The 25,966-nt window shown below is 45.0% G+C and overlaps 4 protein-coding genes and 1 long non-coding RNA gene across 18 annotated transcripts in view; 2 read left to right on the plus strand and 3 right to left on the minus strand.

Annotated features, from left to right (window-relative positions):
* Nucleotides 1–25,966, minus strand: part of LOC124315050 (lysine-specific demethylase 4C-like) — a 291,933-nt gene that overhangs the window by 15,144 nt on the left and 250,823 nt on the right. Inside the window, exons 1-2 of one of the 10 annotated variants that reach the window (XM_046780584.1) lie at nt 2,612–2,616; nt 1,846–1,851 (exon numbers count right to left, since the gene is read on the minus strand). The exons of the other annotated variants lie outside the window; for them this stretch is intronic. The gene's annotated coding sequence lies outside the window, so the exon portion shown is untranslated. Of the gene's footprint in view, nt 1–1,845; nt 1,852–2,611; nt 2,617–25,966 lie in introns of those variants that run through there. 10 annotated transcript variants of the gene reach the window in all.
* Nucleotides 601–2,242, plus strand: LOC124318071 (DNA topoisomerase 2-like). The gene is made up of 2 exons (XM_046782808.1): nt 601–985; nt 1,031–2,242. Exons 1-2 carry the CDS (start codon nt 960–962, stop codon nt 1,455–1,457), a joined length of 453 nt encoding a protein of 150 aa, XP_046638764.1. The 5' UTR covers nt 601–959; the 3' UTR covers nt 1,458–2,242.
* Nucleotides 2,943–18,953, minus strand: LOC124314047 (A-kinase anchor protein 13-like). Of its 5 annotated transcripts, none has more exons than XM_046779050.1 (19): nt 18,625–18,953; nt 18,488–18,533; nt 16,812–17,195; nt 13,850–13,932; nt 10,813–11,035; nt 10,566–10,700; nt 10,234–10,463; nt 9,814–10,163; nt 9,527–9,664; nt 9,316–9,394; nt 8,647–9,230; nt 8,374–8,445; nt 7,879–7,953; nt 7,748–7,785; nt 7,468–7,670; nt 6,930–7,397; nt 6,563–6,850; nt 5,102–6,491; nt 2,943–5,031 (listed from the first exon to the last, which is right to left on the minus strand). In XM_046779050.1, the coding sequence occupies exons 2-19, from the start codon at nt 18,507–18,509 to the stop codon at nt 4,283–4,285; spliced, it is 5,511 nt and encodes a 1,836-aa protein (XP_046635006.1). In that variant the 5' UTR covers nt 18,510–18,533; nt 18,625–18,953; the 3' UTR covers nt 2,943–4,282. The 5 variants fall into 5 exon arrangements, with proteins under 5 accessions (XP_046635006.1, XP_046635015.1, XP_046634998.1 ...); XM_046779059.1 differs by having other exon boundaries at nt 2,943–5,025; nt 10,234–10,466; XM_046779042.1 differs by having other exon boundaries at nt 10,234–10,466; nt 18,625–18,952.
* Nucleotides 19,172–21,373, plus strand: LOC124319990. The gene is made up of 2 exons (XR_006913688.1): nt 19,172–20,456; nt 20,523–21,373. It is a non-coding gene; the product is annotated as an uncharacterized LOC124319990 (long non-coding RNA).
* Nucleotides 22,871–25,864, minus strand: LOC124315316 (activating signal cointegrator 1-like). The gene is made up of 10 exons (XM_046780917.1): nt 25,706–25,864; nt 25,360–25,650; nt 25,193–25,301; nt 24,957–25,123; nt 24,730–24,896; nt 24,537–24,664; nt 24,303–24,472; nt 23,927–24,243; nt 23,309–23,864; nt 22,871–23,232 (listed from the first exon to the last, which is right to left on the minus strand). The coding sequence occupies exons 1-9, from the start codon at nt 25,795–25,797 to the stop codon at nt 23,812–23,814; spliced, it is 1,494 nt and encodes a 497-aa protein (XP_046636873.1). The 5' UTR covers nt 25,798–25,864; the 3' UTR covers nt 22,871–23,232; nt 23,309–23,811.

The following is a 25,966-nucleotide window of genomic DNA, read 5'->3' on the forward strand; positions in this document are numbered from 1 at the left end:
TCTACAGGAAAAAGTGACTACCCCAGTGTCCCTTTCTGAAAAGTTGTGTTTCAGTCCGAAACACATTGTAAGAGCAAAAATATTGGCTAAATTCTTATAACGATGCGTGCAAGCTGCTCCGCCGTCAAGGACTTACAGAAGATGTGTACGGGAAAGAAACCAAACAAATCAGTTTCTATGATTTTATTAAAAAGGACATGGTACGATACTTCAAGATGGAATACGAGTGTAGCACACCTTCCCTCATTGATGGCTTAAAACTGGAGCAGCGTAAAGTGTTATTTACTGTCTTAAATCGAAACGACAAGGATGTTAATGTCGCCCGACTAGCTATTTCTGTTGCTGAGCACACTGCTTACTATGAACCAGGCTCGTTGATGAGAACGATCATGTGGATGACTCAAGACTTCGTTGGCAGCAACAACGTAAGTTTGCTCATCCCCAATGGCCAATTTGGAACTCGGCATTAGGTATATTATTAAGTGGTATTTTTATGACGATTTCTTTTTTAATTTCTAACAACCTCTTATTTGTTTACCAACAGGGAGGTAAAGATGCTGCGAGTCCTCCGTTAATCTCCACGAGTATATCGAAGTTGACACGCCTAATCTTTCACCCACAAGGAATCTCAGCCTTAATTACGGATTTCAAAGAATTCCATAAGCGTAATACTGTCCGATTTGTCATTACTATGACGGAACAGAAAATGCAACAGGCTGAAGCTGAAGGATTTCATAAGGCTTTTCAACTTCAAACTACACATTCCCTGAAACCCACATTGCTGTACGATTCCAATGGCTCTCTGAGAATGTACGGCTCGGCTAACGAAGTTTTGAAAGCGTTTTTTTAAGTTCGCCTTGGCTTATACGGAAAAAGAAAAGAGTACTCAACCGATCTGATTCAAGCTCAGTCTAAATATCTCACGAATCAATCAAAATTCATACGCGAAGTGTGTGATAATGTCTACAATTTCAACTTTAAAGAGGTATAAGAAGTTCTCATCAAATTTTTTATTTATTCTTATTTATGAACTTATTTTGTTATTTGTTTTGGTGGAGCAGCTGCGCCAGCGAGGCTACGATCCGAATCCAATTCTGATTTGGAAAAGGAAAGTAGGTCTAAATGCGGAAGTGGCCAAGATTGGTAAATTCGATTATTTGCTCGCCTTTTTGAAGCCTCCCTACTCGGATCTACGTGGATCAAAAGAAGAGCTGATGAAGAATCGAGAAAACTGCTTAAAACGATTTGACGTTATCTTGAAAAAGTCACCGGTGGAATTGTGGTGTGACGATCTGGCGGCTTTTTCGGTGGCCTTTAAGAAGATCGAAGATGATGAGCAGAAAGAGCTTGCGTCCATCGCCGAATCTCGTCGCGAAGAGAAGAAATCTCGCCAGGATTCCGACTCGGATGACGCTCCTAAACCATCTGCAAAGAAAGCCAATCTTCGTTTTAACTGAATTCAATTTTCATTTATAGACCACTCCTGCGCCTTGCGCGATTATCCCCAACCCCCTTTTTTGTAGTTTGGTTTTCTTTTTTTTTCGATGGGAAAAATTTGATTGATTTGATTTTGTAGCCATTTTCAGAAGGATACAAAAAGAAAAAAAAACGGTACATTCCTAGGTTCCTAATCATTTATTTTAACTCATTAATTTTAACCACTTGTAGGTGCTTCATCGTCCTGTGCAACTCGTTCTCTCCTGAAATGCAACCAACCAACAGCTAATCCTAATTCCCCTGTTGATAATGGCGCATTAGCGATGAAAGGTATGGCCGCAGATCATCTTAACCACACAAGATCTCCTCCTGGATCATTTAACCTAGCACAGCCTTAAAGTTGCTCACCAAGAACTGAACCTATTAAACGTATCCGTCTTCAAGCTTTTCCTACCCCTGGTACATATTGTACCGTCCGTCACTCTCATCAGAAACCACAAACATTTATCAAACGAATCCTGTTACGGCATCCACTCCCATTTTACGCGAAGTTATTTCTCTTTCGCATCAAACTACCTAGCTTTTTCTGCTACGAATGCATCTCTCCGAAGTCATTGAACCAACTATAAGGCCATTATTGTTAGAAATTCCTCTTCTGCTGATCTTTCACGACAAAAATTCGTTTCCTAGAGCATAAACTTGTGCCGTTTTTTTCATAGAAACTGTTCATGCTAGCTTCACTGGGAGCGATCCCTTAATAGGAGCCGTCAATGAGAACGTAAAAGTAACCGCCTCAAAGAAACAACATAATTGTTGGGCATAAAACTCAAACACAAGTTTTACTGGCCAACTCTGCAGTAATCGCTGCACTGAATTGTATTCACAGTAAAAAATACAATAAATCACAAACAGTAAGACGATGGCTTCAGATGAACGAAGCCGAAAAACACGCATTCAAGTTCTGCACGAGGCAGCACGAACAAAAATTAAGGTAAACGACGACGACGAGGCTGACCATCTAATACGGCTGCTGCGGCCAGACTGGCGAAAACGGGGCGAAATTCTTTAGGCCTCACAATTAGGGGTAGGGTGACATAAGACAATAGAAAAGGGCGCGGGGGGGAGAGGTGAGCGCCACCTAGAACATATAAACGGGAGAGGGATGGGAAAAAACAAGTTTGGACTTTGTCTTGACTTCCGGCGAGACGAAACAGAAAATACAAACAAATGAAGATCGGGCGCCAATTTTCAAATCACGACTCCGTCGTGAACACTAATAGCGTTCCTGAACAACCACAACAATCCTGTCGGCTGGGTTGCTGACAGAAGAACTCCACCGACAATAGAACCCCAATATTTGAAATAATTTAAAAAATGTTTTTTTATGCGACAGTAGAACTCCTACGACAGTGGAACTCTAAAGAAAAACAAAAATTCAATGGAGTTCTACTGTCGGGTTTGAAAATAATTTTAAAATCGAACGAAAAACGAATTCAAGTCCCGAGTTCAGTTTTGGTCAATGTATTTTTTTGTTTGTATTACTTCACATAACAGTATTGGTGCTCCATCGTTGGTATACAGGAGAAGGGGTGGCGGGAAGTAAAGAGGCTGTGTCTTTCCTATTTACAGATTATTTAAAAAAAAAAGGTCGATCGAAACCCAATTTCCTATTTTGTCGTCTAACATTTTCCGATCAAGAAAAAATCTTTTGCGGGATGATTTCAAAAAAGAAAGGGGTTCATTTGGAGAAGTGTGATGGGAGGGCGTGGCTAACAAAATTGCGTAATAACGCGGGCAAAGACATTCATCGTCAAAACTACAACAACGAGAAATGATATCTCCTCTTTAAAACACGTTTTATTGGTTTTTGTTTTGTTTTTTTATTCTTTTACGGTGCATAGATATTATTGTCGACACGCGCTGGCTGTCATCGCGACACTAACACATACACATACACTAAAAAAAACGGCGGGAAACAAAAGGAAATTCAAACAAAATTCCCCCCCACACAAATGACATGACACGTAAAAACCAAATAATAATAAGTTTTGCTTGTGATTGTTGATGGTGATGATTGAACTCGTTCACACACGCACACAAACACACACACGGACACACCCGAGGTCCTGGCAGGGGATACAGGAGTTTACGATTCGTTTTTTTATTACTTTCAAGGACGGGGAAGGGTTAAATATAATTAAATTTTTTCGAACTTTTTTTTTCTCCTCCATATGATTCACCACATTTTTATCTTCTTTCTTTCTTCTTTTACTACAAAATAATTGAAAAGCGGCACGGAATGATTTCGACGTTACGAGGAATAAAAAGTCTAGCCGCCGAATTTTTATTGATTCGAATTTTCCCGCCCAAAATGCGCCAGTTTAAAAAATTAAAAAAAAAAAACGATAATTGTCATTCGCCAAATAATATTCAAATGGGGTAGATCTCGTTCGCTATTATTAATTAGCAATTTTGAAAAGAAAAAAAAAGTTACACACTAACACTCAACCGAAAACGTTTGGTGAAAATATTCGACGTTTGCGACTTTGCGTGTGATTTTCTAAAAAATTCCATTTGCCGAATCAAATGAGATTTACCTTGTGTGTGTTATTTTCCCGTTGAAAATAAAAACGAATTAATGTACGGGGGGTTAAAAACAAATGGAGATTTTCGTCAGATCTAAAAGAAATGATTAAAAAAAAGTCGACCCAAAATCGCTGGAAAAAAAATAAAACAAATCATGGGCCCAATGGAGAGCAAAATATAAAATGATTAAATAAAAAGACTTGTTTTGTTTTGTTTGAAGATTAAACGGTTGTTGTTTTCCCCCGGCGGGAGTTTGGTTTTAAAGGAAAACAATTTCTTGGTTAGTCTCCGGATCGTGAACTTTGGGCGGAGGCTGGGCCTGATGATGTTGGTGATGGCCTGGCGGCGGAGGCAATTGCGGCGAGCCCCTGGCCGCTTGCTGCAGCAAGAGCGAGGCCGGCTTGTCGGGAACTTTTGGCGGATGCATGTTGCCACCGGCGCTGGCAGTTGAAGTTGTTGTTGCGGCGGTGGTGGTGGTTGTGTGGTGGTAGTGGTGGTGTCTGGGGCTGAGCATCTGAATAGATGCCGGACTGCTGCCCGTCCGGCTGTGGCCGGCGACAAAGTCTTCGCTCTTGCTGGCCGGCGGGCTGAAGCTGCTCGAACTGAGTTTGGGTTTGAAAGGATCCGTCGACGGAACCTTGGGACTGGCCCGTTTGTGCTCCAAACTCTCAGAGAGACGAAGGGGTAGCAGCTGCTGGACGAGGCCTCCGCCGGTGGGTGAGGCCACGTTGCCGTGCGGACTGCCGTGACTGGAATTGTTGCTGCCGCCACTATTGCTATTGCCGCCGGTGGCGTGCCCGGCCGATCCCAGAGCGGCTCCCAACTTGGCCAATTTCATGGGCAGTTGCTGTTTGATGGGCAAAGTGTTGGATTGCGCCGCCACGACGGCCTTCTGCTCGTTTTTGGCACTGATCAAATTCATCGGCAGCGGCAAATTGCTGCAACTCTCCCGTTTGAGGAGTCCGGCGCTGGCCGATCCCATTCCGGCCGTGTTGGATCCTCCTGAAACTTGGAAAAAAGTTGCAAATGTTACAAATCAATTGAACAAATAATCAAACAAGAATCGATGGGTTATTACTCGTCTTCCGCCGGCCCAAATCGACCGACGACGGCGTGGGCGATGGGAGGAGCGACGTGGAGTTGGGCGGCGGATTGGGCGGAGGCGGTGACGACGGGCCGCCCGTCGCATCAGCGTCTTCGCCGCCGGATGTCGGACTGACGGCCGAGGCCATCGGAGCCGTCGACACGATCGTCATGTTGGGACTCAGGAGGATTCCCTGGCCCCTGAGGGCTTCCAGCTTCTGGTAGAGATTCTCCCTCTGCTGCTGGATGTCCGTGTTTTCGATCCTGACCTGCTCCTGGAGTTTGAGCAGCTGCTTGCGCTGCTCGCTGATGTGCTCCTCCTGCATGGTCCGCTCGCGCGACCATTCCGCCTTCTCCTTGGACAGCCGATCCTGCAGGTTGCGCAACTCCTCCAGCCGCTGGTTGTGACTGGCCTTGTGCTGGAATTTGGCCAAAGTGGCCGATGAGGAGCCGAAAGGAGCCGATGTCAGGGCCGTCCCGCTGCGACTGGCTTTGATCTCGGCCAGGAAATCGTTGCGCAACGACTCAAAGGCCGTCGCTTGACTGGACAACAGACACAGGAGCGTGCTGACGTTGTGGACCAGCTCCAATCCCATCGCCTGTTGGTCGCCGTTCAACTGCAAGACGGGCGGAGTCTGGGCCGACCAGGAAGCCGGTTGTTCGTTGGTTGTTGTTGTTGTCGTCGACTCGACGGCCGTCAAATCAGTGGCCGACTTCTTCTTGACGCAGCCCTTCTCCTTGCCGTTCTGGTCGAATCCGCCGAACGTTTCGGCCCGTTTGGGCAGCAGAGGCATCGAGAACGTGTCGCTGTGTCTCTCGCCCACCGAGCTGACGCTGCGCGACAAGTTCCAGTTGGCGGCCGCGTTGCTGGAGAGGAGCAAACCCAATAGGCGGCAGAGTTCCGTCATGGCCTGCGACAGCGTTTCTTTGGCCTGGGCAGACTGGAATCCCTGCTCGACCAGGTGACTGTATTTGGGCGGGGCGCTGTCCGAGCCCAGGAGGAGCCAGGAGCTGGTGCTGTCCTCGTTGTTGGCCAGCAGCTCCACCAGCTCGCAAAAGGTGGCCATCTTCTCTTCCAGCAAACTGCCCAGCTGTCGATCCTTCTCCCTCAGGGTGGCGATCAGCTGGCGGGTTTTAATGTCCTGGGCCTCGCGGATTTTGCGCTGCTCCTCGCCTTCGCTCACGTTCCCTTCCTCGTCTTCCGGACACTGTTCCACGGCCGCCCGGATCGTATCGATCCAGATGCGCTTCTCGCGCGGATTCTGGCACTGCAGCTCGTACATTTCCGGCTCGTCCGGATTGGAACTGATCAAGTAAATGCTCCGCGTGTCCTGGCCGCCGGCTTTCTCGCGGACTAATAATTTTTGCAGCGAAATGACTCCAGCCTGGATTTAATTGAATTAGATTCGATTAATTTAAATGGGAAATTATTATTAAATTAGGGGGGCGGTGGTACCTTGTTGTCCTGAGTGACGAAATGGAATTTTTGGTTCGACTCCTGAAGGAAGAAAACAACGTCCGAGAGGACGACGACCGTGACCAGTTGGACTTTGCCCCTGGCGTGATTGAGATAGGCCACGCCCTCGAACATGAGCCGCCGGTTGCTGGAGAGGAGGTCCGACTTTTTGAACTTTTTGTTCTTGTAGGTGGTGGCCGATTTGGCGTCGATCTTGTTGTAGACTTCAATCAGCCTCAACTTGCGCTCCTTTTCGGCCACTTGGGCGTTGACTCCAATCAAAATGTCCTGGCAGGATCGATCGAAATAAATTGAAAGTTAATTGGGGAAACATTCGGGTGAGCGGTTGGATCTTTTCCCAGCGAACCTTGACGAATCCGAGGACTTGCTGGAGTTTGAGACACTCTTCCGGCTGCTCCCTGGACGTCTTGATGAGCGGATCGATGAGGAGCGGATACTTGGTGATGCGCTGCGTGACAAAGAGAATGCACTCGGGGATGCCCTTCTTCTTGCACAGCGGATTCAACGTGCACTGGCGGGCGAAAGCGGCAAACTTGCGATCCTCCTTGATCATCTCCTTGTACATGGACACCGCCTCCTGGTGGCGGCTGCAAAATTCGCCGTACAGAGAGCGCAGCTGGTCGCCCAGCAGACCGGAGAACTGGACCCGCAGAATGTCCTCGATGGTCGACACGATCGACTCCTGACGCTGGCGCTGCCTCAGGCGGCGCAGGAACTGCAGGTGGTACTCAATCAGCTCCTCCAGGCAAGGAAAGATCCTGTCGACCGTCTCCGAACTCAGCCGCATCTCCCTCCGCATTCCTTCGGCGAAAATCTGAATCCAGCAAATGGATTAAGGTTATAACATTTTTGGGCTTGAAATGATTTAAGTTTAATTATTCCACCTTTTGCATGACTTTGAGCGTGAGGCAGTGATGTTTCTCGGTGATGATAAACTCGTAAATGTGCTCCTGTCGTTTGATTTCCTTCTCCTTCAATTTCTTTGAGATTTTCTTGTCGACCGTGCCCACCCAGGCCTCGGCCTCTTCGTCCAGGATGCCCAGCTCGGGGTCCAGATCCAAGTCTTTGATATCGGCAGCATTGAAAACTGTTTTGGATTCAAAAGAGAAAATGAATTTTTTAAAAATCTAAAAAAGAGCGGGAAATTTGAAAATTAATTATTACCTCCTTCGATGGTGTCGTGTCCGTCTCCTTCGTTGGTTCTGCAACCAACCAATAAAACAAAAAAGGGAAAATTAATAAAAAAGAAAGAAATTACTTCCACGAAATGAAAAAGAAATGGAATGAACACTCACGCATGACTGGGTTGATCCTCGCTGGGAGTATTGCTCGGATCATTGGGATCCTTGTCGGCGCCGGCCCCGCATTTGCTTCAATTACCAAAAAGAAAAGAAACAAAAAAATCCAATTTCAAATTAGAACGAGAAGAAAAGAAAATGAGAAAAAACAATCAACAACAAGTTCAAGATCTAAAACACCAGGGGGCTCTGCATTCGTCACGATCGTGCGGGGGAGACCACATTCACGACATTTGGCTGGACCGAAAATTACCACAAGGGATTGTCATGTCATGCAAATGATTCATTTAAACCAAAAAATTAAAAAATTAAGACACGAAAAATTAAAATTGAAAAATTGGGAAATTGGCAATCCAGGACGGGCGGACGGACAGACAAGAGACCAATGGGTTCCGTTGGCTTAAAAAATTCGTCGTGCACAACATCCAAACGAACATTGACATCGACGTGTGTTTGGTGTGTTGGTTTGTGTCGAGTGTGTTTATTACGTACTTGACGCCGAGTTTAGCGGCGACGCGCTTCCACTGCGACCGTTGCGACAAGCCGCTGAGCTTGCTAACGGCGCTGGCCAAGGCCAGTCAATTTTTTTTCAAAAGAACAAGCCCAGTCAAGATAAAAGGAGAAACAAACAAGAGAGAGAAAGATGAAATCCAACACTTTTGCCATCGGGCGGGAAATTCAAATTCCAAATTTAAAATTTGGGAGGGAAAATGTTCGTTTTTTAAATGAATTGAATGAAATTGATTTGAGAATTTAATTGGCTACCTGTTGCCGAAGAGCGGACTAGCGATGGGGGTGCTGGGCGTCTGTGAGGAGGAGGCCGGCGTGTTGGTGGCGGCCGTCGACGATGAATTGGACGACGACGGCAGGGTGGAGCCGATCGACTGGGCCACCGACCAGGTGCTGCCGCCGCTGCTGTTGGCACTCGATCCGGCCGTCACGTGATTGTTGGTGGCCGACAGTCCGGCGGAAGTGGCGGCCGACGAGGACGACACCGAGTAGTAGAGGGAGGAGCCGGCCGACGAAGCGTTGGAGGCCGTGAAAGCGGCGGCCCCGACGGCCGAGTGCGACGACTGGAGTTTGGCGTGCCCGGAGCCCGTCAGGTTGGCCAGCGACGAGACTTTCGATCCCAGCGGAATGCTCTTGGGCACTTTGAACCGGGTGCAGTCGCTGACCTGGTCGCGACATGAGTTCTCGTGGACGGTGATGGCGCAGCTCTCGCAGCGCAGGGCCGCCTTGTTGGTCAGCGATTTGGAGCAAACGTCACACGGCTGGGAATTCGAATGGCAAACGGGCACAAACTGGTGCGGCTGCTTCAATTTGCTCTTGTCCTTTTCCTTGTCCTTGTCCTTTTGAATTGAAATTTTAAAAAAATTAAAAATTTGAGCAAAAATTCCGGAATCCGGAATTCCGGAATTTAATTTTAAAAAATACCTTGCGCTTGCGGAAGAAGATGCTGCCGCGCTTCCGTCTCTTGGAAGAATTGGCGTCGTCGTCGTTCTCGAACCCCGGCCTGTGAAAAAATAAAATTCCGTCACGTGAGGTTTGAAAATTGAAGGGAAAAATAGAAAAATCACGCGACATTCCGTTGGATGTGGGAAAAATAAAATAAAATAAAAATGAAAATAATAAACAAAAAACTTACTCGGCGACGAAACTGCCAAGAGAATAACGGGACGAGACGTGATCGTGACTGAGGTGGTGGTGGTGGTTCAAATGCAATTCAGAGTCGTCATCGGTTTCGCTCTCCAAACCAGTGTACGACGAAATACGGGGGAACGAACTGAACAACAACAACAACAACAACATCCATTCAATTGGCGTGTGGGTTGGGATGAGGGGCGTGGCGAAAATTAAAAATAAAAAACGAACAAAATTGAGGTCAAAAACTGAACCAAAAAGGAAAATGAAAGAAAAAGTTTGAAAAATTACGAAGTTGGTCCAGCCGCTGTGGCCGTCATCAGGATGCCCTGAGTTTCCTTGGCCATCATTCCGGCGGCGGAAGCGCCGGGTCCGACGGAAGCGCCAATGATAGTGGCGGCCATGGTGGCGGATGCCGCACTGCTGGCCGAATTGGAACCGCCCGCCGAGTTTTTGATGCTCGACAAAGTCAGGGCCGTCAAATTGGACCCGTCCTTGACGGCCAGGATCGACGGAGTGGAAATGGATTTCTGTAGCGTCAAAATGCGCGGCGACAGCCACTTGGATGGATCGCCGTCCCGCCCGCCACCACCGCCATCCTTGGACATTCCGCGCGGTTTTGTCGGCAGCGCCGGAATCAACTGGATGAAATTTTCAAATAGACAATTAAATGATTCAAATGTAATTATTAAATGACTCGAATCGACTTACGGGAAATCCCATGTCGTTGAGTGAGTGGGTCGAGTGCCGTCCGGCCAGGACTTTGAGTTCGCCGGACGACAGAGCCGACGACGAGGTGGTAATTCCGGCCTGTCGGGCCCTTGACGAATGACCGCCACCTCCTCCGGCGGCGTCTTGCTCGTTATCCGTGTCGCCGCTGCTCAAACTGATGCTCCTTGTCCGTCCGCCGACTCCATCCAGAGCTCCTCCTCCTCCGGCCTCTTCTGCGTGCAAAGTGGGAGACAATTAAAACTTTTACATTTCTCCTCCGGTCGGCCGGTCGGCCATCTCGGCTCCTGGACGGGAAGAAGATGTGTGCATACCGTAAGTGATGCCACATGTGCCTCCGGCTGACGCCAATCCCATCTCGTCCACTTCCCACGGGCTGGCCCAGCTGCGTCGCCGCTTCGATCCGTTGGCCAGGCCGGCCTTGTGACTGGGCCCTCCATCTCCTCCGACTGTGGAATAAAATTAACAACAACCCAGCCGACGGAATAAAAGAATAAATTAGTGAGTGAGGGAAAAGAAAAGTGGACGTCAACGGGAGAAAAAACGCCTTCCGGCTCCTACCCCAATAATGAGCGGCCATTCCGGGCGGAGTGGGCGAGTCCCAATCGGCCAGCGTGGCTCCCAGCCAATCTGCCTCGTTGTTATTGCCATTTCCGTGGCCAGCCAATCCAGTCGCAACTCCTCCTTGTCCACCACCGCCGTTTCCGCTCAGCGATGGGCAGGAAAGGCTCCAGTTGCATCCAGCGCCGACTCCTCCGTAGCGAAGTCTCCTGCCCACCTGCGACTGCACATTTAATTTCAAACAAGAAAAACAAAAGTTAAATGGCTGAAATCAAATGAAAAATCTCTGCTGGGCTCCTTATTCGTTTCCCTCTCCACTCTCCCCTTAATGACATTTCCAACCTTCCGGGCGGATGCTAAAAAGGAAGCGGCAGCCGTTGGCAAGTTCCCAATTCCCGACGAGATGATCAAATGAAACGATAATTGAATGAAAACCTCCCAGTCAAGTCAAAATTCCAACTCCTCCCTGGGCTCCTTTCTCCTCACCCTGGACAAACCGGAATCAAGGAGCCAAGGAAAGTCAAAAGTTGTTAAGTGCTTTTACGGGGCAACTGGGGGTTGGGTGCGGATCGATTGGTGGTGGATGGGAGTACTTGCTGCCATCTTGATTTTCATTAAGCAACAGATATCTCCTCAAAGGAGCTGGGGGTAGGAGAATAGGAGCCGTCTCTCAACTCCGACTGTTTTATTGTTGTATGTAAAACGAGGAGTCGGCCAATAGTCTCCCATGTCATCGCACCGTTTCTGCGTGTGTGTGGGGTGGTGCTCCTGGGAAGAGAGACCCTGGGCCGGCATCCGCGTTTGTTTCGCACACAGACGGGGAGGATAATACACAAGAGCCGGCGGATATTCCAGACGGCCACTGGAGTGTGTGTAGAGAGACCAACTAGGAGCCATACACAGTGTGTGTAAAGAGATACGACTCCTAGTCGTAGTAGAAAGGCCCCACCAAAGATCAATAGGAACTCGTTAGTGAAAATGGGGTGGGGGAAGCTCCTTTTTTTTGGGCTCCTGACTTTTATGTGCACACAAGGAGCCGAGGAGTAAAAAGGCAAGGAGGACAGCTGACAGCTGTTGACTCTTTTGTAATTGGAAGCGCCAGGAGCTCTGGCCACACACACGCGACTGCAAGGAGGACATGTTCGCCTCCTTATACCTGGGCGACGGCCAGGATTTTGCAAATATTCTGGCGGGGATGTGAGCGTCTCTTTCATGCAAAAAAGTCCCTGAACAATGAGTACACCCTGAACTCCTTTTGTTGATCAAAGCGATCCTGGTCCTCTCACTGGGCGACCAACACCGCAAAACACACAAGACACTGTCGAGCTCCTTGGGCTCCTTGATCAGGAGCCATACAAGGACCTTGTTGCGTGACGTCAAAACGATCCTTCCCCCCACGTCACGAGCAAAACTACACACAGGGAATATGTACAGGATCTGTTCTTGTGCCAATGGGTGGTTTCCATCATCCCAAAATGTCCAACAATGAGGAGATGAAAACAATCGGCTCCTCCTCATCATTTCCCTTTTTGACTTTGGCAGACGCAACTCCTTTTGTTTCATCCTCTTTTTTAAGAAATAGGAGCCCAGTTGAAAAATAAGGAGACGGAATGGGGGAATGGTTCGAGTTGTGAAACTGACAAAAGAATGTCAAGAGTTTTCATCTTCTCCTGGGCCTTTTTTTCTCTTTTCATTTTTCTCCTTTTTATGTTGAAAGGAGCTCGACCTTCTGCTCCTGTTTGACGCGAAGGGGAATAAAAGTATTTTTCTCTCTTTAAGGATTTTGTTTGACACGACGGGATCGATCCGTTTCTTTATTCTCCCCCCGTTATTCTTGTAATGTTGAATGACGACCAGTTAGGAGCTAATCAGTGACTCCTCACGTCCGATGCTTTCGCCCAGTACTAGACCCAGTAATGGCTTCATTTAAGAAAACACGGGGGAACGCCCAATTCTCGGCTGATTTTCTTCGAGTGAATCCCGCACCGTTTCCCAGTCAAAATAAAATAAAATAGGAGACCGACTGAAAAATGTGTTTTCTACTACTGCGGAAAAAGGAAGAAAGGGTATTTTTTGGGGGACTCAAATCCAACTGGAGCGGAATCGATTCGAGATGCTTCTCCTCTCCAGTGCCGAGTCGAGAGGAAAATGGCGTCCTCCTCCGCACACATACTCCTCCTATAGTTCCTAGTCGCAATTTAATCTTTTTCTTCTTTCTTCTAGTTTTACAAAATGGTTCGACGAGTAGCAGGGAAATCAGGAGCTGCTTCTGTCAACCCAAAAAAATCCAGGAGCGCTCCTTTTATCTTTGGCTCAAGGTGGGTGGCCCGCCCAATGCAAATAACTGGCGAAAAACGATTCACGCAGGCTGGGCGCCTGGGATTCGAGCAAAAGTTTTTTGTTTTCTTCCCCGTTAGGATCTCTCGAGGGAAAGAAGAGAGTCAAAGGGAGGAGAAAAAGAGAGACAATACGGTTGGCAAATGATAATGACAAAGGAGCTGAGAAGAAGAAGGAGCCACCAGAGAGATGAGAGCAGAGCTTTAAGTCATCATTAAGGAGCCTGAAAAGAAAGAAAGAGAAAGATGAAGGAAATACGAGTGGCTCCTGTCGTCTGCTGCTGCTGCGACCCAACCCGCCCAAATCCGCTAATCGATGCCGTGGTGCCCAACTCTCCTCTCTCGCCTTAACGAGCAACTAAACGCAAACCAGCACGAACCCATCAACTCGAATCATCATAAATATCAACCTGATTGCACGTTATTCTTTCTATAGGAGGGAAGCTGATTCAATCGATCCTCCTCCCTGGGCCGTGACGTGCCATTTTTCGCCTGGGTTGAATCTGATGGATGATGTGTCGGTGCTCACCTCCCGCCATCATCCATCAGATTATTCTTTCCCCCCATTTCGGCACGAAGCGCCAAAAATAAAAAAAAGTTATAAAAGGACGGGCGGATGGATGAATGAACGTCTCTATCAACGGACGATGGGAAGAAAAGAGGAGATCCTGCTGAGAAGGTGATGATTGCCAACTGTATACCTGGAGTCGTAGTGTCTGCACGCTGACTTGTCTCATCCGCTGGATACTCTCCTGGATGCCGTGCAACTGCCGAAGGTTGTCCTCTGCAAAATAGAAAAAATTCAATTCAATTAAGGATCGACAATGATATAAAACGGGAACAAAAAATTCCTCCATTCAATTTTATTCCTAGAAAAATCCAATTGTCAATTCAACTGAAACCTGAAGAAGAAAAAAAATCCTTTTAGGAGCGCCAGACGCCGTCAAAATGAACAACAACAACATCAATCGGATATCCAGGGAACTATATACCAGAATGGAAATGGAGAAATGAATATTGATAAGGAAAAAGATCGATTCGTATTGTCAGGGTCTGTATCCCCTACGACCCGTTGCAACATTTTCCATCCATGTCCCATCGTCTTCCGTTTCCAAGAGTTTAGTCCGTTTCCATCTCTCGTCTTTTGTGCCCAAACCTAAAGGGGCGCACTACTACTACTACTACTCCTACAACTACTATTACTACACACTCCTTCCTTTCAGCCCTTATACACACTGTGTGTGTGTGTGTGTAAAGGAGCGGAGGCATCCGCAATCCAATCGATAAGAATAAGGGAATGCCATAAGTCGGTGGGACTGCCGTTAAGGGACGAACCCAGGGCCAGGAGATAGGTAAGTAAGTACACACTATACGAGGCAATATAAGGAGCTCCCCACCCCAAAAAAATAATATTATTATTGTATCCAGCGCAACTACACCCGGCCAGTAGGAAAAAGAAAAGTCAAAGACGGATGAAAGGAGAAGAACTATCAAAGATATATGTGGGTGCCCAATCCTTGGGACGGGGTAGGGGCTAAACCGACAAAATAAAAAGGATTTTCGCACAATCCGGAGACACACACACACAAGTGCTACTACTAACGTGTACACAGCCGTAGGGCGAAAGGTTCTTTCTCACACGTTATCGATTTTCGAAACCTTTTGGGCCAATCACAAGAAAACAAAAAAATGGGATTCTATTCCGGCGGGATTATTATTTTCTCGGGTAGGAATGAAATTCCATTTCAGATTTCCTGCAGTTTCAGCAGCAGCGAGAACAAACAAATAAACATTTAGAGTCAATCCTTCCATATTTCTCTGTGTGTGATGGAAACACACACAAGACATTAGCCATTAGGATCCACGGATGAGAAGATCAAGGTGTTTTTCTTTTTTTCAAAAAATGCCGAGCTCCTGTTTCTCTTTCTAAACAGAACCCACAAACTATTTCCCTCGGGGTTGTTGTATTCTTTTTTTGGGGGGGGAAAGTTACTTTTTTCTCCTCTTGTATAGACAACGTCGTTATTGACGTCACACACGGCTACAATCCGGCCTTTCTCTGTTTAACCTAGAAGGAGGTGGAAGGATAGGGTGTGGTGGTGTGCCAAGGTATTCCGTTAGGCCCAGTACCGTAGAACCTCCTGATCCGATCTGCAGAACCTGAAACCCAGTGGCGCTCTAATAACATCCCTTCCCATTCGCTTTCTCACAGTCTCATTACGACACATCGATCCGGTTTTACGTCGAATGAATCGAAAAATTGGACGCGTGAAAAAATTTCGTTACAACTGAATAAAAGACAAATGAAAATTCTTCTAAAATTTTACCAGGAGCTCCTGGGAGTTACTTCTCATATTTCAGTTGAAAATTCACCTTTGAGTTTTCAATGGCCTCCCTCTTCCCTAGACTGCGACTTAAGCTGGAAATTCGATCAGCAAAATGGACGGGCAGCGGCCGTGAGAGAGACCCTTAAGTGGCCACATGCACATCTCTCTGCCTGCCGCACACACACACAGAGAGAGCGGAGCGACGAGATTGAAGGCAAAAAAGGAGCTGCGGATCTGTTCCACGTCGGTTAACTCACGTCCGTACCTCCGCCGTATCGATCACGACCCGTTTCTGTCCAAAAAAAAACCTGTTGACGTAAGCACATGGGGAGAAAAAAGGAAAGGAAAGGCTAAAGGCTTCATCATCAGAAAATGGGAAGGAAAATTGAAGGCAGCGTAAAAATATAAAAGATCGCGAGAGCTCCTTCCGGCCGACTGCACACACCTCCGCCGGATCCAATCACCGAAACTGTGTGGGGCTGGGCGACACGAACTTTTGTTTTGTTTTCTTGGCTGGGAAATGGAATTCTTATTGTTTTCCATAAGGATATTCCTTCCGGTTGCGGCCGGAAGAATAGCCTCCGGCCGGAAATAATGTGTCCCCAATCACGCCATTTTCTTATTTCAGCTGGAATTTTTACCAAATTCAATCAGCATCCAATTTTCCTTGGCTAAAAAGAGAAAGAAACTTTCGCTCCTATTCAGGAATCGATTATTCCCCCCCTCTCCCCTTTTTGGTTGTTACTACACGTCGAAAATGTCCTTGCAGGATCTTGTAAAAACAGTCGGGACAGACACACACAATTCAGTCGACTGTGCGTCTGTCGAGATGATCCAAACTGGAGAGACACAAGGAGGGAGAAACTAGGAACGTTTGACGTCATTGGCTGGAGCCAAGGATCGGAGCGAAGATTCAAGAGGACGACGACGTTCCCACCGGACCCCATCCGCCACCAGAAGAGGGACCCCCTCTTAGCAGCTTCTTCTTTGCTCTCGTTACTTTTGGCCCAGTCAAAGTTGATAATAGTGAGGTAAAATTCCTTCATGGCCCACATAGGAAAAACAAGAGAGCCTCTAATGGACCGGAATTGGGTAGTTGTGCAACGTAGTGCATGACAATCCTCCTCCGTGAGTTGTGTGTGTCTGCGAAGACGACGACGAGAAACAACGTCGTCCACCAATAATTCGGTTATCTTTTTTATTCTTTCGTGGATGGCGGACTTTACGTGTCTCGAATTCCGACCCTTCCGGGATCAGATTTTCTTTTTCTTTTTTGGGTGGTTTTGGTATTAGATCATTACGCCCTTCTTAACTAATAATGGGATGGAAATTTCACCTAAAATGAAGAAGGCCTTGGAAGCGGCTGGTGAATGCTGCGTGACGCTGATGATGGGAATAGATTCAGCAGCAGCAGCAGCGGTTGCGTAATTGCTAATCATCCGGTCGTCTGTGCCTCCCCCATCAGTAGCAGCAGCTCCGGCTGGTTCCATATCCTCGGCGGCAGAGATTCTCAGTGAAGGAGGAGATTCTGTTGAGTAGAAGCGAGTGGAAATTGCGGCCACGTTGATAGCGGCAACGGTGGCGCCAGGGGATGATGATGAGGTCGCGGCTGAAGCTCCTGCATCCAAATTGCCGTTGTCGTCCAGCGGCGACAGGTAATCGGTGATGATGTCCTCGTCACTATCCTCGGCACCGCTCTCCTCACTCGACGTGTAAACTTCTAAAATGCAATCAGAGCCAAAAGTAAGAAAAATGAAACGGGAATTTCTATTTCGGGATAAACAAAAAACAGGATCACAAGTCAATAAATAAAAAAGGCGTAAATATACACACACAGTGCAGTGCAGTAGTAGCCTGGTAGTATCCCTTACCCTTGGCTGAACCTTATTGGATTTGGGACAATGTCAATCAATGCCAAAAGCGGCTCACATCCACATACACACAAACAGTCTTCCAAGACGAAAATAAAAGTAACAACAAGTCAATCAATCGGCGCCCGAGGTGATCCTTTACAGTCGCCGACAGTTTGTGATTGCATCCCAATCTTCTTCTTCCTTCTAAACACACACACACACACACACACGCCTGATCTAAATAAATATATATTCACATCCTTACGCACACACACACAAATTCCCGGTGGAAAAATAAATATCACAACAACAACCGCAACAACTTTTCCCAGTATACACAACAACGTCCTTGTTGCAGGTGTGTGTGTGCGGACGGGGTTGGTTGGTTGGTTCTCTGCGTCTGCACTGTGTGTGTGTCACCCCATGAGAACGAAACGAACCGACAGCCGCCGAGCCACTGAAACCACCACGATCCCGACCGCTGGGCAATTTCACTGTAAAAGAAAAAAGCTCCCGAAAGGAGGTGGTTGCTTCCCCCCCACCAACATTTCGGTGCTGGATTTTTTGTTCTCCATACAAAAAACGGACATGCGCGTCCTGTAGAGTTTCTTCTGCGCCCGCGTGTGTTGTACATACGGCAGCAACAACAAACGCCCCAGAAATGACACATCGACCATTTCTATTTTTCCCCCCTCTCTCTCCTTTATCCTCCTCCCCATCACCATCACGCCCTATAAACTTGAGCCATTTAGGTGTGTTTTTCCCTTTCGTAACCGCTGCGTCAATTCACGACCGTCTTTTTCCGTTTTTTTCGAAAAAATGTGTGACGGTGAAAAAAGGCAAAACAATGGCAGCAGGTGTGTGTTCTGTGTGAAAAGAGGGGCTGCCTGTGGCTTTCTCAAATGCTGGGTGTGTGTGTGTCGAAACACACACAAAAACTCAAATGGTGACCTGGGGAGGTATGCAGCACCTGCCGTTCCTGCTATGAAAACATTACTGGGAAGGAATCGTTGCCCACTAGCTGGCTTTAGAATAGGAAAATTTGAAATTGGTAGCGTTCAGAATGTTGACTGGCTTTCCAGAAACGGGGAAAGAATAAATGCCTGACTGGAAGAAAAATAAACACGACTGATTGTTATCTAAAGTCAGTCAAGCTCACCTTGTTCGATGTAGTGTGCCATTCCAAAAGTGGGAACCTGCAAAAGCTGCAAATGCACGAAAAAGAAAAGAAATCAACATTAAATGCCAGGCATGTACACAACTAATGAAATGAAATCAAGTCTGTTGGTAATTTACCAGGTGCCGAATTGCTCAGTATGCGTGACCAGCTTCTCTGCGGCACAAAATGCCAAACAATCAAACTGACGTAAAGAAAAGATCGAGGTCACCGTATTTTCTGTGGCCCCTCTACATCCAGACTTGTCGACACATTCAAAAGTCGAGTGTCTTATCGTAGTACAAACACGACAAAAACTGTCGACCAAAACACGAAAACTTTGCAACAAAAAAAAATAATTCAACACAAAACAAAGGGGGGAGGCCGACAGCTTTTTTTCCTATTTTAATTCCTCACTTCTCTAACAAGTGGCCGACGACCACTTTTTTGACAACTCCTAGCCGAGACTGCTAAACAGCAACCCTAACTTTGCGCATCTCCCAAGAATTTTATTTTTCCGTCAATAAATATAAAAGCGCCTCGAGGGCTGGAAAGGAACTAAAAAAATATATAGAAAAACAGGAACTATATATTCTTACTGTTACGTGTGTGCTGCGTATGTATATCTGTCAAAACCACCAAATGGGAAAGAGAAAAAGGGATTTTGATTATGAGGTTTACCGACATTGGATTGAAAAGACTGCTTGTGACGTCAAAGACTTGATATTCTTCTTTTCCCAAGGTAAAGAATGTTGGCTAGCTCTGAAATTCAAATTACTACCACCGAGTTAGTAGTCGAGTCTGGTTAGTCGTCTGAATAGCGCAGGAACCCAATGACATGTCGGAAATTTGAAATTTCTCGGAAAAAATGTTTCACCTGCTGTTTTTCATTTCGCCTTCCGTGAAACCCGAAACTTTAGTTTTTAATTTGATTCCGTTGCCTGAAAAATCCAAGGTTCATTCGATACTTTTTGTTCTCCATTTTATTGGATTAAATTAATCACAAATTTCTTTATTTCCCGCACACGCTCGGATGATTTCAATTGCGAAACACGCCCTTGGGGCCCGGCAACCGTTCGCGGATGTAACGATACATAAACGAGCATTATTTTTTATTTGTTATTATTTTCCAGCCAAAATATTTAGAGGAATGTGTGTCGCCATATTTTACCCTTGCAAATGCGGAGCTGAATACCACCGCTGATGACGGCCCGCACACAATAACAGTTATCAAGTTTTAAAACTTATATATTATTTCCATACACGACTGGGATCTGGACTGGATAATAAAATGGCGCAGTGTAAAGCTTTGCACAATCAACTAGCGAGCTGCCTATTGGCTATACGATTTTGCACGCAGCGATTTGAGCAAATATATAAGAAGCTTTCATCGACTTTTGTGTTGGCTAATCAAACAATAGGTCGTTCCAACACTCCCGGAATCTCAACTGCTACGTGGGAAAATGTAAGGCAAGTCAATCAAAATGTCGCGGATCCAACTGCAAATAATGGACCGGAGGATTATCCTTTTTCTCCCGGTTGGTTGTTGTGTGTGCAGGAGACAAAAGAATACGCCGGCTAATAAAAGAAAAGAGTGCGGCTTAGACTGCACGACGATGATGTTCATTTGAGCGGAACAGACAGAATCCTGAGAGTCCATTTTTCATCGCTGCTGCTGCTGCCAATCGTGTCTTGTCTCGATTCGTCAAATGACATCAGCCCAAACGTGACCACTTATATGACACACTTGTGTGTGTCTCCTTGTTAATGTTGTTTTGATCGATATAGCTATAGCGCCCAGTTGTCTTCTACCCACCCGATAATATGTAGAACTGTGCACAAGGGCGAGAAGCCACTTGGATATTCGCAGGGTCGTGACTTATCATCGGGATTCGACCGGCTGTGGAGAACGAAGGAATCGATCAATAACATCCCGCAAGATCCGTCTCCACAGCTGACGTCAATCTTTAAGGTGAGAAAAATAAGGTTACACACTTGTCATATTATTCACGCTATATAGTATACAATGCATACCTAGAAAAGCGGCTAATCAACCGAAATCCGTTGGGGGTGATAAATCTTTCCTGTTCCGGCCCCGCACAGCACGTCTCCAACCGGAATCGTTCTAATATCTGCGCGGTGTTGTCCGCATGTATAAATACGAAAAAGATTTCTTTCCTCTCGGCGACGGGGGGTGTTAATATCAAATCGATAAACATTTGTCACGCTCCCTGCACGCGTTGGATGGGCGTATTATTCAATATAAAACAAGGGGGGAATAAAAATGGTTTTTTTAGTATTTATTCACCCCATCGCCAGACGATACTGGCGCGCTAAAATGATTAAGATCCGACGTCTATTATAGGCAGACTCCATCGTGTGAAAACGCCATTTATACCGAGCATAATAGCTAAAAAGAATAACTGGTGGATAGCAACCCTGACAGGCAGGTTTGAAAAGGAGAGTGGATGACTAACGTAATCGTTTGCTTGGCGGTAATAAAAATAAGTAAATAAATAATCACTAGTAAAGATGTTCAAACCTTTGAAATGATTCTAGTTGTCATGGTTACCATAAATAGCAATCAATCCTGCCGATATTTAATTAAATAAAATGTATTAATTATTTGAATGTCGATGTTACCGCCAGCCACTTTAGTCCAATCAGCTGAAAGAAATTTTAGTGCAGTCAAGACACGCTGCATTTCCACTGGTACTAAATTAGTACCCAATTTCCTAATGTTTTCCAAATACTTTTATTATAATTCTTCAAAAAACAGCGCCAGTATAGTGCGTAAACAAAAGTATAACACTGTGCCTTAGAAATTACAATTACCACGTACTCAAGTACTTGACAAAATTGGGCATAGGATCGTCTTGACCGATAAAAGCAAAATGTGGGCTCAACTCTTCAATCTTCTTCTCGATAGACAGAATTGAAAAGGATTCATCGTAGATGTAGCCGCAAATGGTCTGGTGATTCCACGCTTTGTCGATCCGTTCGTCCACCGTTGAAGAAATCTGAATAGAATCGTCTTTGGGTTCAGGAGTGGAAATGCTCAGCTGCTCGAAAGCAAATTTTCTTTCTGGGAAATTGTTCAAGTTCTTCAAATGACTTTTCCCTTTCAAATGATCCTGCATCGGTATGCGGCCTGAGCAAATAAAGCCAGGACAAACTTTACACTTGTATGATCCATCTGGTTGTACCACTGAAAATATAGCCAGAATAGAGATGTAAAATCGAATGTAATTCTTGTCTAGATTAAATAATATTTTACATGCAGAAGACCCTTGGCTTGCTGTAATTGGTAAGGAACCATTATTCATTGCTGGAGTAGAGTTAACTAGAGAAGTAATTTTTAGCTCAGGTAGAGGTGACTTGACAGGTGAGCTTGAGCTTGACTTAGTAGACTCTCTGTGACGCTGGATGTTCTTCAAATGCCTCTGACCTGCTAAATGTTGCTCAAAAGGTATAGGCCCAGAACAGAAAAAGTCATCACAGCTTTTACACCTAAAACTTCCATCGGGCAAGACAACTACATGAGAAAAGTACAACCTATTTAATTCTGATTTTTAAACTTATAACAATTTCCTTTATACTTGCTGAAATGTTAACTTCTGAAGGACTTATTACAGAAACAGCTTTCGAGTTTTTCAAATGTCTCTGACCAACTAAATGTTGCTCGAAAGGTATACGCCCAGAGCACACAAAATCATCACAGCTTTTACACTTGAAAGTTCCATCAGGCAAGACAACTACATGAAAAAAGTACAACCTATTATACTGATGTCAATACATGTTTCAAACAATTTCATTAATACTTGCTGCTGAGATGTCGACTTCTGAAGTACTCACAGTGACAGCTCTCTTGTGCTTTACGCCACCTTCATGATACTCCCACTGAGATCTCGAGTTCAATTGGACCTTACATGGAGCACAATAAAACTCGGCCATCCTTTCAGAGCAGTTAGTGGGGAAAAAGTGTGTAGCAAGGCATAGGTGAATGTACTAGGAAAAAAGCAACAAGAACCGCAAGAACCAAGAACTTGCGAAATGAAAAGAAAACAATGCGATGCTAGCGACATCTAACGACTAGCAAAGTTATCTTTTTTCCCGCATTCTTTTATTTCTGGAGAAGAAAGAAAAAGAGCAAGGTAAAAAGGTAACGAATTAACTTCTGAGTTTGTGATTTTATTTCATTTTTAAAAATGAAACATACACGTCAACGGAGGATTCATAGTATTGATTATAAATACCATTTGTGATTGATAGCATGTCTGAAATCTGAATTTGTTATTGTGGTATATTCATTCATTCACTCATGTGTAGATTGACTATTCTTTTCTTAGAATTACACACACTGTCGACTTACAAAAGAAAACAAAATAGAAGGCGAATTGTATTAATCGAACATCGACATTTTTCTTTAAAAAAATACACACATTTAATAGCACGAGAAATGAGGAAATAACAATTGGAGCCTTGACTGTAGGCCTATATAGTCGCAATGTAGTAGTAAAGATCTCGATTTCAATTTAGAAAATTAGATTTGTGATTGGACGGTCTGTTGGTGGGGCGTACTTCACATTTTTCTTTTTTCCTCCTTCCCTTTATCGTGACGTATTTTGCCCAAAGCGTTCGTTTTTCGACAATTATTACACCAGACAGTGATACTCTGTGTGTTAACGTTCACAGTTAAATTTTTCGGATCGAGTAAAATACCGCAAAAGCAACAGTGATTCAATGCTCTGTCAAATAACAAATGTCCACGATAAGTTATTAACAGTTTGTTTACGTCACAAGAAAATACAGGTTTCTTTTTACCTGTAAGTGCTGTCTGCTTCTTGAATATTGTTGTTGTTTTTGGACTGGTTATTAGTCAATGAACTTGAGGTAGATGCCGCTTTGGAGATAAACTGTGACGTGGCCATTTCGAAAGGAACGTAATACTGAGGGGACGATCAATGAGCAAATGTGAGCAACGACTAGCCGAGGAGGGTTTTAGAGGAGCGGGTATTTTTTGGGTTGTTCCACTTCCAAGGTTAACGCTTGACTAGACACTGAAAGTGGGAGCAGGTGGGAGGGCCCTTCTTTCTTTTTCTACACAATGCATGCCTACTTTTTATACCTAAACCCCCCCGAGAAATGAGGGGTGGTTTAATTTGCATATTTTTTTATAAAAATTGTTTTTGGCGCCAAAATTTTGACATGCATTTAAAAAACAACGCCCAAAATAATAACCACTCTAATTATTTTGCATTTACAAAATCTATTTCACAAATAAATTTTTATAACAGCAATTTATCACGGTAGTTTTAACTGGAACATCAAAACCGCAACGATTTTTTCGCAGTCTGATGGACTGCAGGATCCAGTTTATCTGTGCCAATGAAATGAATAAATACACTGCCAAGTGAAAATAAGAAAAATCTGGAAACTTACAAATTTTGTGTTGGCCTTTGTTAGGAAATTTAACAAATAATTCGTGAGGATTCTCGCAGACAAAGACGTACGGCGATTCGCTTTCTCCATTAGGATGCTGAATCCTATACTCTTCCTGTGGCAAAACGTCCACCACTTCAACGCAGCCCAACAAGCAACCGGATGGATAATTTTGAGGGAAAGCCAAATCGGTTTTGCCGTAAAGCGTCTTGTAGAAATTTTCCAGTTGTTTTATCTCCTCGGGCAAAGGCTCTTTAACGGTGGACGCGATCCACAATCTACCGCGATGCGATGAATACCACGTCCGACCTTCGTGTCTTATAAAATAATAACTAGTTATTTACCCACATTGATTATTATTGCACAAATTTGTTACTTTTTAATTCCGGCGACCAATAGAGAAGCATATGGTTGATGCATGCTCAAACATTTTCCAGGATCGCTCATTTTCTGAAGTTCAGCGTCTTGAACGCGAACTTTTTCGTCACTTTTGCTACTAGTCGATCGAGTAACTTGCGATGCATTTTCATCGAAAGCGGAATCGTACTAAATATAAGAGGGTACCATCTGAATGTTAATTAATTAATTTAGAATCCAGAAATGTAATTACGATGGGACGTGGGAATGCCAGTGCGGGATTCACGGCGTACTCGTCATAGTATTCCTTTCTTTCTTCTTCAAATTGCTGCTCGGTGAATAGTTCTTCATAAGTACTTTGCTCTTCAATCACCTGTCGCCCTGAAAATATACCGTAAAATGACATTAGTGGGTGATGGGAAAATAAGAATTATGCCTTTAAATACCTGCAAAATCAAGCGTGACTTTGATTTGTCTCCTGGATCCGTGACGACTGTCCCGCAGTTCCTTCTCTTTGGTTCGAAGGGCGTCCCGCTGTTTCGGGTTCAACCACTTGTTGCTATCGGCGTTGAAATAGTCGGATTCGTCATCGATAACTCGAGTTCGGTGTTCACTGTTTACGAAGAACAACACCATCAATTGTATTTTAAATACGAAAGATATTCCATCAAACCTTGTCCTATCGAATTCCAAAAGCTTTTCTTTGTGAGCCATGGCTGTTGTGAATGCCTTATCAGGAAGTGGAGCAGTTCCATCCAGAAATCTTCTACCAGATTGTTTTGTACGCTGTGCTGGTGCATTGTTGGATTGAAGTAGTGCTTCTTTCTCACAAGCTGACATCTATTTCATAATGATAAATGTTAGGAGGTCTAATAATATTAATTGGTAAAATGCTGTTGAAAGGCTCACATTTTCAGTACAAAACACGCATGGTCCTGGTCCTTCCTGGGCACAAATCACTCTCCCACACTCTAAGCAGTTTCTGACAAGACTATGCTTTGATGCCTGACATTCACACCTGATCAAAAATGATGCCATGACATGAATGAAATAGGTGAACGAAATTATATGGATACTTATGTTGTCCTGGTAGTGTGATTGTTTCTTTCGCTTGTCCCTCTTTAGAAAACAGGTTGATTTGTTTCACTCTTTTCTTTGATTGCTGCTTGTTTGAAATGTCTTCCTTGCCGACCTGTTGGCCTTTTTTCGACCCAGTTTGGGTTGTTGTGGGAGACTTCTTTTCAATGGAATAACCCAAACGGTTCAAAAGAACTTCAACAAATCGACGGTGTTCAGGATTTGACAAGTCAAGCATTGACTGCAAGTAGTCTTCAACATCGCGACTGCTCTCCATCGACATCAGATACCTGGATGACATTGATTTAATATAGATTGTAAAATTTAGATATAAAATATTTATACTGTGCAATGTCCTGGTATTCTTCTTGAGTCACGGAAAATTCCAAGAGACGAGACAATTCATTGCAAATCCAAGAAATAGTTGTATTGGACATCTTGAACAAGTTTAATTCTCCTTTCGTTCGTGAATCGGGAACTTATTTCTATGACCGGCTTAAGGTTTCCATTGTTTATTTGTGGCTGCTGCCATCTGGCGGGGACGAAAACAACTTGCGGCAGGGCGCCATAACAACAAACGTCAAAATTTAAATGAGAAAACGAGTA

This window comes from Daphnia pulicaria, chromosome 1, assembly GCF_021234035.1.
Source record: "Daphnia pulicaria isolate SC F1-1A chromosome 1, SC_F0-13Bv2, whole genome shotgun sequence".
Lineage (NCBI taxonomy): Eukaryota > Metazoa > Arthropoda > Branchiopoda > Diplostraca > Daphniidae > Daphnia > Daphnia pulicaria.

Bases quoted from the DNA above. Each gene is read 5' to 3' on its own strand.
- LOC124315316 (XM_046780917.1), bottom strand. From the start codon at position 25,797: ATGTCCAATACAACTATTTCTTGGATTTGCAATGAATTGTCTCGTCTC. The intron at 25,124-25,192 runs GTGAGCCTTTCA...ATTATGAAATAG, and splicing joins GCGTGTTTTGTACTGAAAAT to ATGTCAGCTTGTGAGAAAGA. The intron at 24,473-24,536 runs GTAATTACATTT...TCTTATATTTAG, and splicing joins TGGCATTCCCACGTCCCATC to TACGATTCCGCTTTCGATGA.
- LOC124314047 (XM_046779042.1), bottom strand. From the start codon at position 18,509: ATGGCACACTACATCGAACAAG. The intron at 7,786-7,878 runs GTGAGTGTTCAT...GGTTGGTTGCAG, and splicing joins GAGGATCAACCCAGTCATGC to AACCAACGAAGGAGACGGAC. The intron at 6,492-6,562 runs GTACCACCGCCC...AATTAAATCCAG, and splicing joins TCGTCACTCAGGACAACAAG to GCTGGAGTCATTTCGCTGCA.
- LOC124318071 (XM_046782808.1), top strand. From the start codon at position 960: ATGTCTACAATTTCAACTTTAAAGAG. The intron at 986-1,030 runs GTATAAGAAGTT...TCTTATTTATGA, and splicing joins ACAATTTCAACTTTAAAGAG to ACTTATTTTGTTATTTGTTT.